Consider the following 18,676-nt stretch of genomic DNA (forward strand, 5'->3'; position numbering starts at 1 on the left):
TGCTCCATGTGCAAGCAGACCGGACTTTTGTTACCATATCAGTTTATGAAAGCCACGTGAAATGGGGCTGACATAACAGCACAGCAAGCAGAGTCCTTATCACAGATTATATGGCTGTTGGCACATCGCACATTCAAGACATCACATATGAATTGCAGAGTAACTTTCCACCCTGATAAGTGCTACTTAATACTTTCCACACTATACAATTTTGGAAGGACTCTTTGAAAAGAAATAATTGGGCATTAATCCCTGGAAGACATGGATAAGCCATAAAAGATTGTTACACTCAGGTAGTTCCTCCTTCACAAAGTGCTTTTTGTAGGATCCTGAATTACAGGCACAATGGGAACATGAAACCCAACTGCAAATGGCCATTTCCTGAACTAGTCCCAGCTCACTCCCATGGTTTTGGTCCAGCCCCTTGCCACTATACTTGGGAGGGGTGTTTCACACCCAATTCAGAAGATAGTTTACCAACAGATCTGTCTCCTGCTTGTCTTTGTCTGTAGTGGCAAGATTTGCAGTCTTTGACCCCTGTGTCCTACAGCTAGAGGATTGTTGCTGTAGGCTGTGAATCTGCTTTTACCACGTTAGCACATGCTAAAGCCCGGTGCTGACCGAGCCACTTGCCCCAGCCTTAGACTGCAGGAGCAGAGGAAAAAGGCAATTTGGACACTCTCCAACACTTGCAGCAAAACTCAGATTGTATCAGTGCCATGCATCCCATCAGCAGCCTGATTCTTCCTCACATTTCATTCCAGCAATATCAAGAAGAGTGGAAATAAGACCTATAGGAGTATTTGTAGTCTAGACCAGTTTCCTTAACCAGCTGTCAAAAGATCTTTAGAAGATACTACCCTTTTCTAAGTTTTGCAAAGAACTTTAGGGAAAAAAAAGAAAAAGTTCCAGTGCCTTCATAGAAGGCATATAATAACTGTTATTTTTTTCTTTCAGTGAAACTGTTTTGAATCTTCTGTATCTTGGCAGCAGCCTTCTGGTGAGGCTGACGGTAACAGAATTATTAAATTCTGTCACAACCTCAGAATCTGTTTGGCTCCAGCCTGATTGTTGCCAAATTTGGGTGACTTATGGTCATATTTTATCATTTCACTAAGAATGCTATTTCAGTTACTTTGGGGAGGAAACAGAGGCTCTTCTTGAACCAAAGCCACAGTTCATAAATTGATCAATCCTGCTGAAGGCCTCAGTAAGATAATGATGGAAGACTCATTGTTCTGCATCTGCTTTAAAGTTTCATGAACAGCTGGAAAGAAGACCACATGCATGCTGTACATATCTTTTGAAGGAATGGAGAAACTGAATCTGACTCTCTAAGCACAACTGTGAACTTGCATCAGAGAGATACATAGCTATGAAAGTGCATACAACCATTCTCATATCTGGTTAGGTAACTCTGAATGCAAGTAAATAGTACTGTGGAAGAAACAGCAACTACCTTCCAGAGCTGAAATGACTTTACACTTAGTGGTGTGCTAATTATTTTCCAATTTAACAAGTCCCCTTTTTCTTGGTGCTCTGACTAGAGGCAAAGTGAGTTGGAAGAGAAAGTATAAACACATCCAAAAGACCTGCTTTGGTGCTTTTATGATTTTCAGTAAACAGAGAAATGTCCCTTGTTCTTCCCTTACTCCACAAAACGCATGGCTAGAGACAGTCTGCAGCAACAGAGGATAAGTACCAACATACAAGCTCAGCAGACATGCAAGCAGTTGGATATTAAACAGTACTCAACCTTTACCTTGAACCTTTGGATACCTTTTGCCTGACATTTTGTGCAAGATTGAGTCTTGTTAATAATCACACTATCAAATATCAAACTGTGAAATGGTCAGAAATAAGACCCTTTGCAAACACAGAGCGAGACTGCAAGGACCACACAGGCCCTATTCATTCCTCCTTTAAAGCCCATCTTGTGGGTAGAAATTGGATTTAAATCTGACTTAAACAAGTTTCCAGCCAAACTGGATATTGCTGCAAGGCTGACTCATGTAAACAATATAAATCCAGATAAGAACTATGTTTGCATAAGAACTTTATAGCTTAAGTCCCTCAATGTATTTCTTGGTTAGAATGAAGTTTTAGAGTTTATCTACACCAGCAATATCCCCAAGTTATATCTTAATGCCATCATGTGTGTTTATCCTAACATATGTATGTGCTGTGTTGGAACCAGGGTGGCTGACAGCAAGAGCAGGGAGGGATAGGATGCCAGGCACCTATGCTGGCCAAACACAGGGAAGTGTTGGAAAATGATCCCAGTATTGCTAACACTGGGTCAACCCACCCTGAACTCACTCAAAGGATGTTACATGTGCTTTTGTGGCCACATAGTCACATCACAAGAAATCTTCTGGCACAGTGCTGAGAGTACACCACCCTGTTATGCTTCCCAGTGCTGGCAGCTTCCCTGGGACAAAGCTGTTGTTTTGCAGGTGGGGGATATCTCCTCGCCTGGCTCTGATGCAGTTGCCATATGTTGCATACAGAGTTCATCTAACCTACAGGAGTGACCCAGACACTTTTGGCTCCTGTTATAAGACCCAGAAGAAACCCACTGATAAGAGCTAATCAAACCCTAATGTAGCCTTGGCCTATTTGTTCAAGTTATTTTGGTTCCTCTTCCTGTTTCTAAATAGCAAACAACCACCACTGCTCTCATTAGCAGGCCAGTATCACTCCACCTCCACCACCTCTTGCAAAATGTGGGTGTAGAAAATGGACTTGTCATAGTTGTATGCAATTCCATTTGTTTTCCACATGCACAACAGACAGAGACAGAATTATGTAGACATCCATTTATATTCCCTATACAGCTCAACTGTAAGGACAGAAAAAAAGCTTTTCTTCATTTCTTCTTCTAAACATGCATGCAAGTAACACTACAACCTTATATGAACCTAAGTAAAAAAGGACACATCTTGCTTGCTTTTTTTCTTTCTCTGCAGATGTTTTAACAGAGGTCAGGCAACTACAATATCAATTCATATTTTGCATTCTCCATGAATGAAACTCTTGCTTGCATCAGCTAGAATGTGTCTTTCCATTTTTCTTTTCCTCAAGAGGTCATCTTTCTAACCCTGAAGATGGAATGGGATTTTCCATTTCCTTAAACAGAGAACAGGACCAGTTCCTCACTATGTCATTGAGCTGTCAGAAATTAATGGAAATATCATTTAAAATATAGCACAAGTAGACAGTGACTTTCCAAAAACTCTTCGCTTCTAATCAGATTAATTTCCTTTTTATTTTCAGGTCAAATTATTCCATAGCAGGGAAAATGAAAGGGAAAACAGTAGGTACTAAGAAATAAAGGATCAAATCTAAGTACAACATGTTAATTCATGCACAAAAGATAACATTTTTAAATAAAAATTTGTGCTTTACCTTGATGTCACGACACTGAGTTTCAGTGTTATGAAAATATCAACACTTCAAAGTTAGCAGGACATTGAAGCTGTCCATATAGCAAAGGCTATTCGGCTTCCTCAGCATCTGTACATCTTGGACAATGTAAATGGAAGTCTTCATCCAGCAGGACTGGATCAGGATGGGTGCACTTGCTACTGGTAGGTCAAGGTACTTATCTGCTCCTCTATCTTTCTCAACTTCTGTTCTTCAGTCAAGCACATCTGCTCTTCTCTCTCTGTAAATGCATTTGTGTTTTATAGTAGATGAAAGGGTGCACTGGCCAGTGTCCTTGCAGCCAGGGATCGAGACGTTTGTAGAGAGTTCTCCACCATGCCTGGTGGAGACACTGCACAAGGCTGGGTGCTGGAGAAAGTATTAGGCTGTGGTGGCTTTTGGGGCCAGAACTGATCCCTAGCAGTACAGGGAAGACCTACAGGAGTCACAGCACCCCTCAGATAACTTACCCTTGTTTCTCCCAAACAGCTCAGCGTATGTTCTGTGCATAGAGCCTTCATCCTTCACCTCCTCTCACCAAGCTGCAAACACCTCCTGGAGTTCTGCTACAATAGAAGTAATAATTCAAAACCAAACTTAGCCCTGTCCCCGAGTAATTAATTCGTATTTCTGAGCAAACTCCATATACATGAAGCTTCTAGGGCTTGTTAGTCCTGCTAGTGGGATTGATAAGATCCACTGTCCCTCTTAACTGAGTTCAATCTCTTTGTATCTGAATACATAGCAGAATCACAATATGGGAAATGGCTCATGACACACAAGCACTGAAAAAAGGATCCCCAAATGCCTGATGAGCTTCAAGAAAATATGCAGAAAAAGGTGCTTCTGCTTTGGTAGAAAATCCACAGCATGTTTAAGCTGATTGTCATACTTATGTATGAATATATTGTGGAAACACTTCATCATGAAAATCAGCTGGAGGATTGGGAGCTGGTCTATTCCAGATTCTTTGAACTGAGATTTAAGTTTGAACAAGTCTCCAACCTCTTTGTTATTTAGATTTTGCATCTGTAAAATGGAGATAATAATTAATGCAATTGATCCATGGGGCCAGTACTTCAAGGTGCAAAGAATTATCGTCTGTCTCTGGCTTTTGGAAGCATCCATCACTTCACAAGTGGTCATTGCTTTTATATATTCTCACATACAGTGAAACAGAGAATAATACAATATTGCCACTACTTTTCTATGCAAGTGCCTAGGACAAAGTGAGGATATAGCCTGTAGGGTCAGTAAATTGCATACACAGTAAGTGCACTTAGTACCTGAAGCAAAATCCAGTAGCATCTTCTCCCTGGCACTATGTACTAAGTGCCTGAATGCCCAGAGAACAACTGTCACTGTAGGTATGTTTGTGTTGCTGAGACATCTCAGTTGCTCATCCATGGAAAAGTGCTCCTTGCTCCAGCCAGGAGCAGTTCAAAGCTGGGAGCTGGGAGCACACAAGGGTCATTGATCATTTTGAGGCTTTAACACCCAGGTAGGAGAACTAGTTCAGGCAAAGTGAGAATTGACCCCAACCTTTGCCCAAATCTTAAACCAAACCTGAAGTAAATTCAGTTAACATTCATTTCCCTGCACTCATTGTTTGTGAATGATGGCAGGATAGCTACAACTGAATGACTCTGCTCTGGCTAGAGCCAGCAAGGACCAGAAAGTCCAGTCTTATGACACTTCCAGGCTCATTCGTAGAAAAAAGGGAAGTATACTGTGAGTCTTAGAAGATATTCATAACTCCAATGGACCCTGCAATCACGTGGAAGCTCTGTAGTCTCTAATTAACATACCTCATACACTACAAATGTTGTGTCAGCTCTGCATACATCTACTCTTTTACTCCACTGTATTAATTAAGAGTTAAAGTCTCCACTCAAAAGTATATCAGGTAGCGATTGTCACTTTAATTATATGATATCATGCATTAATTCATTTGTGATAGTCCTTAGATTGATCTGCTAAAACCTATATAAAAATAAATAAATGTCAATAAATCCTATAGTCTAGACATGAGCTCTGTTTCTGTAGCATTTTGCCTTATTTTGGGACAACACAGCAAATGTTAATTCAATAATTTTTTTTTTCTGAACTTGATTTAGGATGTAGGTACATATTACTGTGAGGCACCTGCAGAGGCACAGATTTATAGCCCCATTTGCTACTTTGTGTTTTTCCCTTGTGCCAAATCCAAGATTGTTTAACCCTCAGTGAAAGATGTTCAGGACGTGGGGCAGAGCGGAGGCCGTGACTGGGCCCTGAGTGCTGTGGCCACAGCCTGGCTGCAGGTCCCACTGAAACAGTCAGCTCTCAGGCCCAGAGCACTAAACATGCAGTCACCATGCAATTCCTTCTGCTTCATCCCCAGCTTCTGCCTTTTGCCCCCATTCTTCCCCACCTCAGCCACACCAGCACTGAGAGTTTGCAGGGCCATTCTCCAACCCAGACCACTGAGAACTGAGTTAACACCAAACCCTTCACACTGCTTGGCTGCAGGTTTACTAGATGGGGCAAACTACAGGTGCTTTGACTCAGATACCTGCTAAGGTATTTAAACATAGAAGAAGCCCCTAATTCCCTTCAAATCCCTCCTCAGAAAGCAGAGAGAGATGGACATCCCCAGGGGCTGCTGGAATCATAGAATAATGGAATCATAGAATCATCAATGTTGGAAAAAACCTTCATGATCATCAAGTCCCACCATCCATCCTACAACCCCTAACTCCTAAACCATCTCCTGAAACACCACAACCAGGCCAGGCTGGATGTGGCTCTGAGCAATCTGATCTAGTTGGAGGTGTCCCTGCCCATGCAGAGGGGTTAGATCTACATGATCTTTAAGGTGCCTTCCAACCTATACCTTTCTATGATTCTGTGACTACATCAAAAATGAGTTTGAGAGGCAACTTGATTGTGGCCTACAAATATTGCCCTGGTGGAACACCTATTTGTAAGACAAAACTCTTCAAAGAAGAGACATAAATGTGTCCTGTGACTGGGACATCAAGCAAAAACAATCAATAAAGAAAAGCAAGCAAACAAAACCCACACATAAAAAAAAATTGAACAAATAGCTCACATAAGGAAGAGGAGATTTTCCATCACTGGAAAACCTAAGTATGAAAAACTGGGTATGACATGATGCCAAAGGTGAGGGGGGTGAGGTAGCAATTAGCCTGGCAAGACTGTGTAGCTGCATTATGCAGAATATTGGACGAGATAATTGTACCAGATACTTCTCATTCTACAGTCATCTGAATTTCCTCTCAATTCAGCATGTGTTGGCCTCCAGTTTCCTAATAATAAGTCCCATGGGGCAAAAAACAGATATGAATCTGAATCCTAATTCAGAGTCTTTCAAAATCTGAAGTAAGAAGCGTTGGATCTAATATTCTGGCTTAAGTGAACTTTTATACTAAGAGTTTACAAGAGAAAAATATGGCTATTTTTTCATTATTATTATTTGCTTATTAAATGCTTATTTCCATCTCTTGATCATAACAAAAGCTGTTTGCTGTTTTATAATGAGCAATTCATAATGTCTTCACTATACAAATAACATTTGTGTGTGTAGTTTGGACTGGTGCAGTACTGTTGTAGATAAAGCACAGGTAAAATTTCATATAAGTAAAGGAAAGAGAAGTGCTGATTTTCCCTGCTGCTCCCCTGTGACTTTGTTTATTCAAGAGGAAGGACACTTTTGGTAACTGAAGGGATGATGTAGCTACAGTGTGCCACACAGCCATAATGATTGGTAGCTGTTTGGTGCAGCAGTTATATTGCACTGCAGGTGCACTCTGAGTGCCTGTCCTATGGGCCACAACACAGTCCATCAGCATGTTCCATCAGCCAGCCCATTCAAACAGAGTTGCTTCCCAACATCATTAAATACAGCACTGTTTTGCGCTGTTGAAGGCAATGAATCATGAATCTATGAATCACAAAGTGGTGTTCAGTTATGTCCCTGAGCTTGGCTTCAGGATGGGATACGGTCTGCTTGGTTCAGAAATAAGTGAAAAATACAGTAACCCAGTCTGTCCATCTGCAGATGGATGTAGCTGCAAATTTTACAAAATGTTATGCAGTTAATAATTCTCCTGTTAGCTGCAAAGCCAACCTTTTTATGCTCCATTTGAACCGAGTTTTTAGGGCAGCAGTAATACCTAGCTCTCCCTTCCCTGGCAATCTTAGTAGAACAAAACATTGCCACAAATAATAATGTGCCCCAAAATTTGACAATTGCCAAGGCAAAACCATAATTCTTGAAAATAATATAATAATATGCAGTCTGCATAAAAGATTCCTTTTATGAGTGGAGGACTTTTTTTTTTTTTATTTTTATTTTTTTAATAACAAACACCTAGGCCAAACACTTTTTTGTTATATAGCAAAGATATGATAGGAAATAATTTTAATAAATCAGTAATGCCAGTGAAGATCATTATTCTTGTCATTCTTGGTGCTTCTCCTCATAAGACAATCCTTCCAATCCCACTCAGGTATCTTATTGTGGCTGTTTTGGAAAAAAAAAGTATTTTACAAAGCTAGACAACGCCCCTTCTCCTGAGAGATAAAGCAATCCACCACCTCTATGCTATGCTGCTCCAGTCCAGACTTCTTTGCATCTTACTAAGGGAGCTCTCCTTCATACAGGTATATGGAGTCTTTGCCTTGAAAAATTATTCCTCCCATTAAGGGAAGATCAGCCTACCTGCAAAGCAGTGCAACAGAAGTTAAAGCATGAGAAAAAGAAGTGGAAAAAATAAATTAATGCTCTTTTTAACCCATGGAACAGTGGAGGGGCCAGCGGGGCTTATGGCTTGAGCCATCCTGACTGCAAAACTCTTCAGAAACCAAGATGACCCCTGCTAGGACACCAGGAGGTGCCTGTCAGTAAAGCATGGGACTTTGTGTAGGGTAAATCCTTTTGACGCACATAAAAGGGGAACAAAAGCATAGATAGACATCTTAAATAGCACGTGTTGTGTTTTTATGGTAGTAACAGTCTGGAGAGCCGTGTTTGCAGCTATGGGATCCTACGGTCCATCATGCTGAGGATCAGGACCTCTCACAGAGTTGCTGTGCAAGGATGCAGAGTTCAATGTGGAGAAGCACTGTGGCTGGAGAACTAGTACTGCAGCACATGAAGTGCAGACAATGGCCGCCTCTCTACTTTGCAGCTTACTTAAATATGGCCCTTCAAGTTGTCTGGATTGCAGCATAATGAATCCTACTACGAGTTATGGTTGTTTTGCAGAAATCTGCATCAGTGCTTCTTCCACCCGTAGGCAGAGCTTGGAGTCCCCATATTTTTTAGAGCTTCACCTACATAAAGCTCTGAGTATTCTTTCACAGCCAGCCTAGGAACAGCTGCCAGCAAGTTGCAAGATCAATGCCTTGGTGCAGCAAGCTTTAGATTTCAGACTCATCTAGGGCTCCTGCTTTCAACACCAACACAGGACAGTCCAGTCTACTCTCATCTCAGAAGCTGCTGCTGACTGCAGTCAGCAGAAGTGGTGGCAGCCCCTCCTGGGCACTAGGCCCACTGGGGTATTTTGGCTGCTGCGTAGGACCTTGGCTCCAGAGACAGCAGTGCCAGAGGAGAACAATATTGCTGTGCTGTAGCAGTCCCACCAAAAGAAATGGGGCTGCTACCATTCGTTTCAAGGGGTAACTACCTTTAAAGCCTGAATATAGACATTTTGGCATTGTCAACTTTATCAATCTGTTCACTTTCAATGAGCATTTCACAAACACACTACACAGAGCTAATATATGTTCAGCTCTGTCATGTCCTGACTTTGCCTTCACTGGAAGAGATTGTCTCCAGGAATGGAGCTGTAAATTTGAAACTGTTAAGTGTCATAAAGAATTCAGTGACTTATTTGGATAATTGAGAACCTCTAGTGACAAGAATATATTTATTGCCATTCCAGTAGCAAAAATATGCTGGATCCCAAGTCTGTGTCTTGCTGAGTAAGGTAGAAGATCCTCTATAGGACTCCACAAAACAGCAGTGAAGGCTCATTTACTCATTTAATAAATGAATATCATTTGGTATCTGTGAGCAACAAGAAAAAGCAGAACCATGCCATTAACACTGTGTCTGCACAAAATATACAAAGCTTCGAGTTTCAGCAAAAATCAGTGTTTCAAGTCAAGTCTTACTTGCACTGACATATGAACTTCTGAATTCTACTTCCTCACTTGCACAATGGCACTGAGCTCAGAGTAATATCAAAACATAGATTAGTGCCTTTAAACTCTGTTTTGGAGACAGATCCTCTAACATGGTTTACCATTTGCAAACTGGAGGCTGTAGTTTTCCACAGCTGAGTATCAGGGCACGTTTTAGTGGAAGAAGTCCCACTCATCTGGATGGCTGGCCTTTCTGGGGTCACATAATTGGAGTACAAGAAATGTGGGAAAGGAGAAGTTGTGCTTCATAGGATGAAGGAATGTGATGTTTTCTACACTGAGTTACTATTGTATGGATATTGTTTTAAAATATTTGACCTGCTGAAGTCTTATCTGCTATGGCTTAAGTGTACTCAGCTAGTACAAAGACTTGCCCACTAGCATTAACTTATTTGTCTCCTTTCCCCTCATTGAACTTTAGGCTTGAGCAATGTCAGCCAGGAAACAGACTTAATCCAGCATTTTACAAGCACCTTGATAAGCATATTCAGTGTTGCAAATGAAAAACAGAACTTCTTCAGTGCAAATATTATAAATAGGAAAAATAACTTACAAAAAAACAACACCCACAAAACACTTTTTATTCTGTGTATATGATGGCTTTGTACTTTTTGTCACATGCGTAGACATGAGAATCAACAGCTTCAAGTGAAATTCGTGTTTTCAGAGAATGGATTATTCAGTTAAATTGGTACTGTGTGAAAACAATCCAGGAAAATGTACAAAAGAAACATCCTGAGTACAGTAACAAGTCTGGTCTCCTTTAGGATGCCTCACTTTTGAGAAATGGCAGCATAAACATAAAAATGGAAGGTGTGATTAAAGTGCCACTGTAAACACAAGTAACTGTGAAAGCAATTAAAGGAGAAACAAGGCAGAGGAATAAAATTATTGGAGTGGATGTGTTAGCAACATTATATACAATTAATGCAGGCACACTTCGTGCTATAGGAGCTCCACAAGCTATTTCAAACTAGGTTTCCTACCTGTCTGCATGACTTCTGTCACTGATGTTCTCTGTGTTTCACAAGATGCTGTGATGTGTTACTGGCTGTGGTCCTGAAGACTAGAACCCTCTGGACTGTGAATTGTTGTCAGCTCTGCAACTTACTGGCACTGACCCGGGTGAGACACACGAGTGTGGTGCTGCTGCAGTGTGAGCACAACTCCGGGCTTCTGCTGCAAACCTTCCTTCTGCCAGTGGGTACAGATGTGTGCCTTCATTGTGACCCAGTGCTGCTGCTGCTTGATGGATGTGCTGGTGTTTCAGGCTCCTTGACAAAAGCCTCCACTGCCCTCACTTGCACACACAGGACCCTGTGTGTGCATGAGACGAGGGAGGGACATTCGTGTGATCCTCCTGGGAGTCACTGCTCTTAGTAACAGTGGCCTCCCTTCTGCTCTGTTCCTCTCTAATAGCTGTTTAGCATAAATTTGCTTCCTTGAGACTTATGGCCTGTGGTCCAGTGTGGCAATCACCATAGCTCTGGGGTCATGAAAAGGGCCAAGATACTGTTGACATTTGTGTCACATTCAGTCAGAAAAGACTTTGTACAATTTTCCAGACCTTCACCTTTGCAGAACTTTGACTGTGATGCCTCTTTTTCATGGCAGGGTGACTGAGAGTTTCCCATTTTTGCTGGACTTTGTTAAGGAACAGAGTTCAGGGTTTGCAGCTTTCAGCATTCAGCCTTTTATTGCTCATGGACATTGTGGACATTACATGTCTGCCCTTGGCACAGTGGCTCTGCCATATGTTGTTTTGCACATACTTAAAGATGTGCTTTTCTGTAGGGACCGATCCATGTTCAGTGTGTGGTTTTTCTTAAATGCTTTTCCCTGTGTTTTCTGAGCTTGTATTCTTCTGGGCATAATCACAGCTCTGCCTGGAATGCATCAAACTAAGCACTTTCCCTCTCCTTCCATTCCTTCATCCCACACTTACTTTCTATTCCCATGCTGCTTCTTTCCGATAGTCCCTCTGGCTCTTTAATCACAGAGCTTTACAGTAGCTAGAACTGTAGCTGCCCCAAATGTCTATTCCTTTCCTGTTATTAATAATGTGCTTATCTGCTGAATAAAGATAGTCAGAAATACGCCATCAGAAAACTGGGTCACTTTTTCAATACTTTGCAGCCTTCTGCATCCTCCAGCCAGCTCCACAGTGTAGCTTGGAGTGTGTGTAATGGTGGGTGAAGTTGCCATTTGAGTTGGGAAATTTTGAATGAAAGCATTTTTTAAACTGAACAAAGAACATCAGAGTTCAAAACTCTATTTCAGTGGCACACCAAAGCCCCAGATTTATCCCGACAGGCTTTTTAATCCTTCAGGACTGCAGGCTTTGAGAACAATGCATTTGTATGAAGAAGCACTTAATTTTTTATGTTAGCAAGAAAATTTCTCCGTGTTTTTGGACACCAGAACTTTTTTACCAAAAGCTTGTGTGCAGTGATTCCAGTGAGAATTCTTTACCTTGTTACTCTGCAGCACCTGCTTTGCCATTTGACTGCTACCTCCCATCCTGATGCCGGATGCAGTGTTTCAGTGTGACAGAGAGCCTGGGAAGTACTTTGGGATACAGAGAGTTAGCAAATGTGTAATTCTGCTGACTGACTTCACCCTCACACTCAGTTTATCACCCAGAAGCAGCACTGCTGAGGCCAGTGGCTGGTACACTTAATGAAAGTGGTGCATGATGACAGTCACACTCCAAGTTCTCCAAACTCTTGTGTAGCTCTGATTCAAGCCTCTTGTGTGAGTAAGAGAGGTCCAGAGGGCAAGTAGTGAGATGTACTGAAGTAGCATGAATGAGGATGAAGTGTCAATCAGGGAGGGGAACAGGGGTCTGTAGCTTCCCCACTAGCAGCAACACCCAAGGATATGTGAAGGGATTACCCCAAACACCATCCCTATTAGGCCTGTCCCTGCCCTGGGAGAAAGAGTGGGCAAAGTGGCTCTCAGCAAACAGCCTCATGTTAGAAGACAGCCCCACTGGGACCCAGTCTGCTATTTTCTTTGCCGTTCTGCCCCTCAGCAGGACCAAGGCAGGAGAATGGGACTAACCATCTGGTCCAGGGGGGTAAAACCAACACACATACTTTGAATGGAAAAATGTAATTTGAAGTAGAGTTAAGCACAGACCCCTTCTCATTTCTGGAAGATCGCAGCATCTGGCACCTCATCAGTTTGCCCCTGATTATGGAAACAGCTGGAGAGGGGCCTGGCGCTGCTGCCCAACATGTTTTCTTTGGTCCGAAAATAATTTTGGTCTGAAGTGTTGTGAAGCAATAACCCAGCATGACAGGAAGCTCTCCTGACCTGACGTGTTCCCTTCTGTTTTTCAGATGAAGGATCCCCATGGCAAAGGAGACTCACTGCCCGGGCCTGAGCCCAGGCCCCTGTGGGACGGCGAGGAGGCAGGTAGGGGCAGCGCGGCAGGGCGGGCAGCTGGCTGGGCGGGCAGGGCTGTCTGCGGGGGACTGCTTCTGACCAGCCTTCATTCGGGGCTGAACCGCTCTGTCCTCAGGCCAAGCTTAGTTGAAGCGTGTTTTTCATGTCAAAACCAAACGTAGGCTCTCACCCACTGAGTGTTTGCTGGTCAACAACAATGACAACAACAACTCACTGGTGTGCGGGATGGCTCCAGCCCACAGTCTCCTGCACAAAGGCTCCTAAGGAATTATGCCACAGCATAATGAGGAGAAACAAAAGTATTAACAGCAGGTCTGTTTCATAAGCTGTCAATCATGTTTTGGCATTAGACTATTGGTGCTGTGGTTGGATGACATGTGAGAACTGCTTTTAAGTCAAGAAAAAAATGTCCCCAGACTGCTGTGGTTACACAGTGCAAATGCCCCAGTAAACATAAACTGCTCCTAGCATAAGAAGTAGCTGTCAGATCCTGAGGCAGATTTCACTTGAATGGTTTGGGGATTTTCTTCCTGCTCTCTTTGCCATTTTTACAACTGTCCCCTTGGGAAACATCCCAGAAGCCTCTGTCCCCGTCAGGAGGAAATATTTCACTTCCTCACATTGATTTTGAATGCTTAATGCTCCTGGTTAATGCCCCTGACCTATAACCAGTCTTGGCTTCTATGCATAGAGATTAAATGCTGATTTAGATTATAAACTTTTACAAAACAACTTTAGAAATACATTTACCTAACTAAACACTTGCTCCTTTGTGAGATCTCACTGTGGTGTATGAACGTTGCAGGTTACCCTGATTCCCAAGCAATGTTAGCTACAGCCATAACACTTTTCTTTTTCTTTTTTTTTTTACTTTTTTTTTCTTTTTTTTTTTCTAAAATATGGGAGTCTACACAGAATAGCTCCACTGATTTAACAAATTTGAGCAGTGCTTGCTTCTGACTGAAGTGCAATAGGCCAGTGATCTGCTTTACCCCTCTGCCAGCTGCACATGCAGTGTATAGCCCCTAAATATCTCTCCCACTCACTCCTGCCCTCTCTACCAGAAGTTACTGTCTTCTCAGCTAGGGTCCAGAGATGGCTACAAGTTAAAACAGATCTGGGGAATGACCCAGTTAAAAAGACAGTATTCAGGGGCCACTTCTTGGCAGTGGTGATGGGATGGGGGTGCTGTTCATTTTCTCACCCAGGTCAGGCTAATTTCAGTTAAAGCAGAAAAAGTGTTCATAGTTTCCTCTTCTGCCATGACACAACTGCCCTAAATGGTTCCTTCAATGTGAGATTGCAGTGACACCCTGAGCAGGGACACTTAGGATAACATCTTAAACCACCTTTGGTTTTCAATTTTTTCCAGTGATCCTACTGAAGACACATTTAATAACTACCTCACCATATCAGTTAATTGAACTTGATTAAAACCTGATTGCTTCACCATAACAAACTTGGTAGCCAATTCTTAGGCATCTGTAAAAATGCTATTAGAGGGCTAAAGCAGCATTTCTTTCCAGGTTTCTACAACAGCAATCAAAAGTAATTTTGTTTAGCACCTGCATAATCCCCTCAGTCAGGACAAGTAGTGTGTTTGTATTCCAGTTACATACTGGCTCTTGATTACACCAGAGGACTTAAACCATTTTGAAGCAAAAGCTTGAACTCCTGGGTTGCTTTGGGCTGCAGAGCGAGTCTTATGATTCAGCCATTTTGCATTGTGTTTACACAACAAAATTGGGTGTCCTTGGGGATGATTGCAACAGGCAAAATAATTCCTTGGTCAGAAGATTAAGAGCAAGAAAAGGCAGGCTATCACCATGATAAAGCAATTTTTAAATAATTTATTGAAATGATCTGCAAAAGCTTTATCAAAGATCTGTCTGTCTTAATGAAGGAGCAGTTGTCCTAAGCCTCTTGTGACCTTTGAAAGAAAAGTGTAAATTGTCTACCGACTCAAACTATGGCCAGCATTTAAAGAATTCTCACATTATTTTTCTTATATAAATACATATAATGTCTCTCTTGAGCTTGGAAGTAAATGGAAACAGAAACAAAAGCCTCTGTGGTTTCTGCCACTGGATAATCTGGAATTACTGTGTGTAACATTAAACAGTGGCACAGCAAAAGGATATTGCTATCTATTCTTCACAGAATGCCTTCGTCAGAACTCCACCAGCTCTTAAACCATGGAGGGGAAACGCTCTCCCTGCACCAGTGCCAATGCAACAAACAAATCACAGGAGGTCGAGAACTGTCCCTGCAATGCTTTGCATTTTCACACGTTCGTTGAGCTCAAAGACATGTTGTTAGCCAGAAGCAGCTCTTACTTTTCTACATCGTTTATCTCAAATTGTTCTTAATAATTTGGATCTGAAGTGCCTATTACATAAAGCTCAAAAATGTGTGATCCTTAATGCCTGCAAGATTGCAGTGCCAGGCCTACAAGCAGTCTTGCCAATTCTTGCCAGTAGATGAGTCACATGATATTTCAAGTTGCCTTTACATATCTGTACTTGCTTGACCTGGGAGACTGGGATGGGTGTTTAGATACTTAATATTTGTGTCTGAGGAGAAAATGTGACATTGTGAAGCACCTGGAAACTTTGAAACGAGAGCAAGAAGAACAAATTTACCTTGATAATTTTTTTTTTTTTTTTTTAATGGTGTGTAAACTAAGTTTTATAACTCGGGAACACTGTCTGGACTACTGATTTTGGAATGCTTCAGATTTTTGCAACACTGCTCACCTTAACAGCCACTTCATTTTCAGTCCTCTGTTCTTGTCTACGCAATTAAATTCATGTCAGCATTTCACAACCAAGCTGGCAGTGCCACTTGCCTATCCAGTGCAGGATTACTCTAGTCTGAGCAGTGAGCACTTGCATGTGCCACACAGAGCTCACACCAGGAGAAAAACAGCTGTCCCTGGCCTAAAATATTACCGTTCAAGACCTCAGCTCTCTGTTATTTTTTTTGACCTTCATAGTAAATAGGTCTATACTAATGACTTTAATGGCTGATAATGAGACCAACAGTGTCTACTCAACCAGTTTTACCAAAGTTATTTGGGATCTTTCCCAGTAATTTTGTCTGCAGGCTACAAAACAGAGTATTTTTTTAAACCTAGTCTGCTTCCCAGATACTATTTCTCATTGTTACATCTATAGAGCTGGTTCAAACCAGCATTTCAACATTGGGCATGGTATTACCTTCCCAGACATCAGCATTAATGAAGTAACCTACCCTCACCCTCCTCTGTCTTCCTCTCTTCCTCCCCACACTTGAACTTTAACATGGTGAACTTTTTATTTTAATTTGAGGTTTTAGAGTTTGCTTGGATCACATTTCACCATGAGGGCTAGAAACTCACTAGTAAAAGAGAAAAAGAAAAGAGAGAGAAGGGATGGAGGGAGGGAGGGAGGGAGAGAAGGCAGGCAGGCAGGCAGGCAGGCAGGCAGGCAGGCAGGCAGGCAGGCAGGCAGGAAGGAAGGAAGGAAGGAAGGAAGGAAGGAAGGAAGGAAGGAAGGAAGGAAGGAAGGAAGGAAGGAAGGAAGGAAGGGATTTATATGTATTTGCACCTGCTGGGCCTGATTTTCTGCTCCTTAGCCCAAAGCTCTGCAGACTGCTCCTGCTTAGATTTGGTGTCACTTTGCACCTACTACGGTATTCACTCTGGCAGTATCAGTGGTTATCCAAGAACTAAACCAACAGATAATAAGTCTGTTTGGTTTCCAGGCTTAATGCACTTGATAACACTGGTAATTTAATTCTCTCAACTATAATTTGAAGTTAAAAGCCCCCTGAACAGAGTGGGGAGAAATGGAGAAGGCTGAGGCATAGTTTCAATTTTTGACAGTGTATCTACAGAATAAATGCATAGGTAGATCTGCTTTACTGTGGGAATTAATGGACTGTCCCCTTCTCCAATGAGAACACATGGTGCCTCAAGGGAACATCAACCAGAGAAACAGAAATGGAATAATTGGGGCCTTTGCTGGAAATTTTCCCAAGGTGCTGCATCTCAACTTGCAGCTCCATTTTGCAAATTTCAGCAGATTGTGCTGCAAACCATGATATGCAATAAAATTGAAAACAGTCTGCCCAGCCATAGAGCAGACTGCAAAAAAACCCACAAACAACCCAACAATAACAACAACAAAAAACCACCACTGTAGATGTAAATCATCTTGTATACAAAATTCTGAAGGGACAGGGAGACATTCTTTCTCCTTCTCAGTGGGAACTAAAAAAAAAAGCCAGCATGACACTATTCCACAGTTCAGTGAAAATTTTAAGCCCATGAATTTCAGCTCTGAAGTTCCAGGTGAGTATTATTGTTTGGGAGTGCCAGAAAGCTTCACTTTGAACATGAGGAGTTTGCACTAAAGAAAACTGGATGGGTGCCCCCCATTTGGGAGCACATAGCCCTTGATTCAGTGCTGTTTTTTGTCAGTTTAGACTGGATGCAGAAACATAATACCTAAACATACCTCTTTTCAAAATGCAAACACATGGTATTTCATAGAATCACCGAATGGTTTGGGTTGGAAGAGACCTGAAAGATCATCTAGTTCCAACCCCCCTGCATGGGCGGGAACACCTCCCACTAGACCAGGTTGTTTCTAACCCCATCAACCTGGCCTTGAACACTTCCAGGGAGGGGCATCCACAACTCCTCTGGGTAACCTGTTCCAGTGTCTCACCACCCTCATAGTGAAGAAATTCTTTCTAATGTCTAGCCTAAATCTCCCCTCTTGCAGCTTAACGCCATTACCTCTTGTCCTCTCACTCCAAGCCCTTGTAAACAATCCCTCCCCAGTTTCCTGTAGCTGCTTCAGGTACTGGAAGGCCACTGTAAACTCTCCCTGGAGCCTCCGCTTTTCCAGGCTGAACAGTCCCAACTCTCTCAGCCTGTTTCTCCCGTACAAAGCTCCCTGAGCAGACCTGACTGCAGTGCAAGAGTAAGGATCATCCCACTGCCCCAGTCCTTCTCTCCAGCCCTGCTCTCCCTCACTCAGCACATTGTGCTCCAGCTGTGCTTGGGCTATGCAGCAGTAAGTCAGTGCCTCTCTGTAGGGAAACTCAGTCTGACTCAGCTGGCTGTAGAAACTAAGAGTTTGGTTTTCAGACTGATTATCAAGATGGTAGTATTTTTCTCACTCTTCCAACCTCAGTGGACCATTGTACTTGGCTGATTTTGTCCTTTCAACACAACATTTTTTTAATTGCTCTCCAAACCAGCCTTGGTATTTTTTGGTGATGTGATCTCTTGGAGAAAACTAAGGTTTTACTTCCCAAAACCTAACTATTTGGTATTTTGATTAGAATTTCAAGCCTGTAGCATTTCTCAGTTCAATGTAATATCAGCTTTTGTTCTACTTTTCCCTCATCTTTTCCAATGAAGCTCTTTTTTCTGAAACAAAAGCTAGCACAATTAAAAATGCGATGAAACTACTCTAAAGGCACAGCTTTGAATTCATCTTTGCAACTTACAGAAGCTAATTATTTCACATTTTATTTTCTTTTAATGTATTCATGTATAGACTACAATATAGTAGCAGATCAAAGGTCTAATTGAGGATAATTGCAGTTAATAAAAATGTCTCTCTATGTGTCA

General features: G+C 42.1%; 1 protein-coding gene across 3 annotated transcripts in view; it reads left to right on the forward strand.

Annotated features, from left to right (window-relative positions):
• The window catches only part of SGK1 (serum/glucocorticoid regulated kinase 1), a 79,448-nt gene that overhangs the window by 37,427 nt on the left and 23,345 nt on the right, over positions 1–18,676 (forward strand). For all 3 annotated transcript variants that reach the window (XR_007888926.1, XM_051613809.1, XM_051613807.1), the window contains exon 3: positions 12,984–13,059. Coding sequence is in view for 2 of the 3 variants with exons in the window: in XM_051613809.1 (XP_051469769.1) it covers positions 12,984–13,059 (76 nt within the window). In the remaining variant the exon portion in view is untranslated. The remainder of the gene's footprint in view (positions 1–12,983; positions 13,060–18,676) is intronic.

The sequence above is a fragment of the Apus apus genome, chromosome 3 (genome assembly GCF_020740795.1).
Source record: "Apus apus isolate bApuApu2 chromosome 3, bApuApu2.pri.cur, whole genome shotgun sequence".
In the NCBI taxonomy this organism is placed as follows: domain Eukaryota; kingdom Metazoa; phylum Chordata; class Aves; order Apodiformes; family Apodidae; genus Apus; species Apus apus.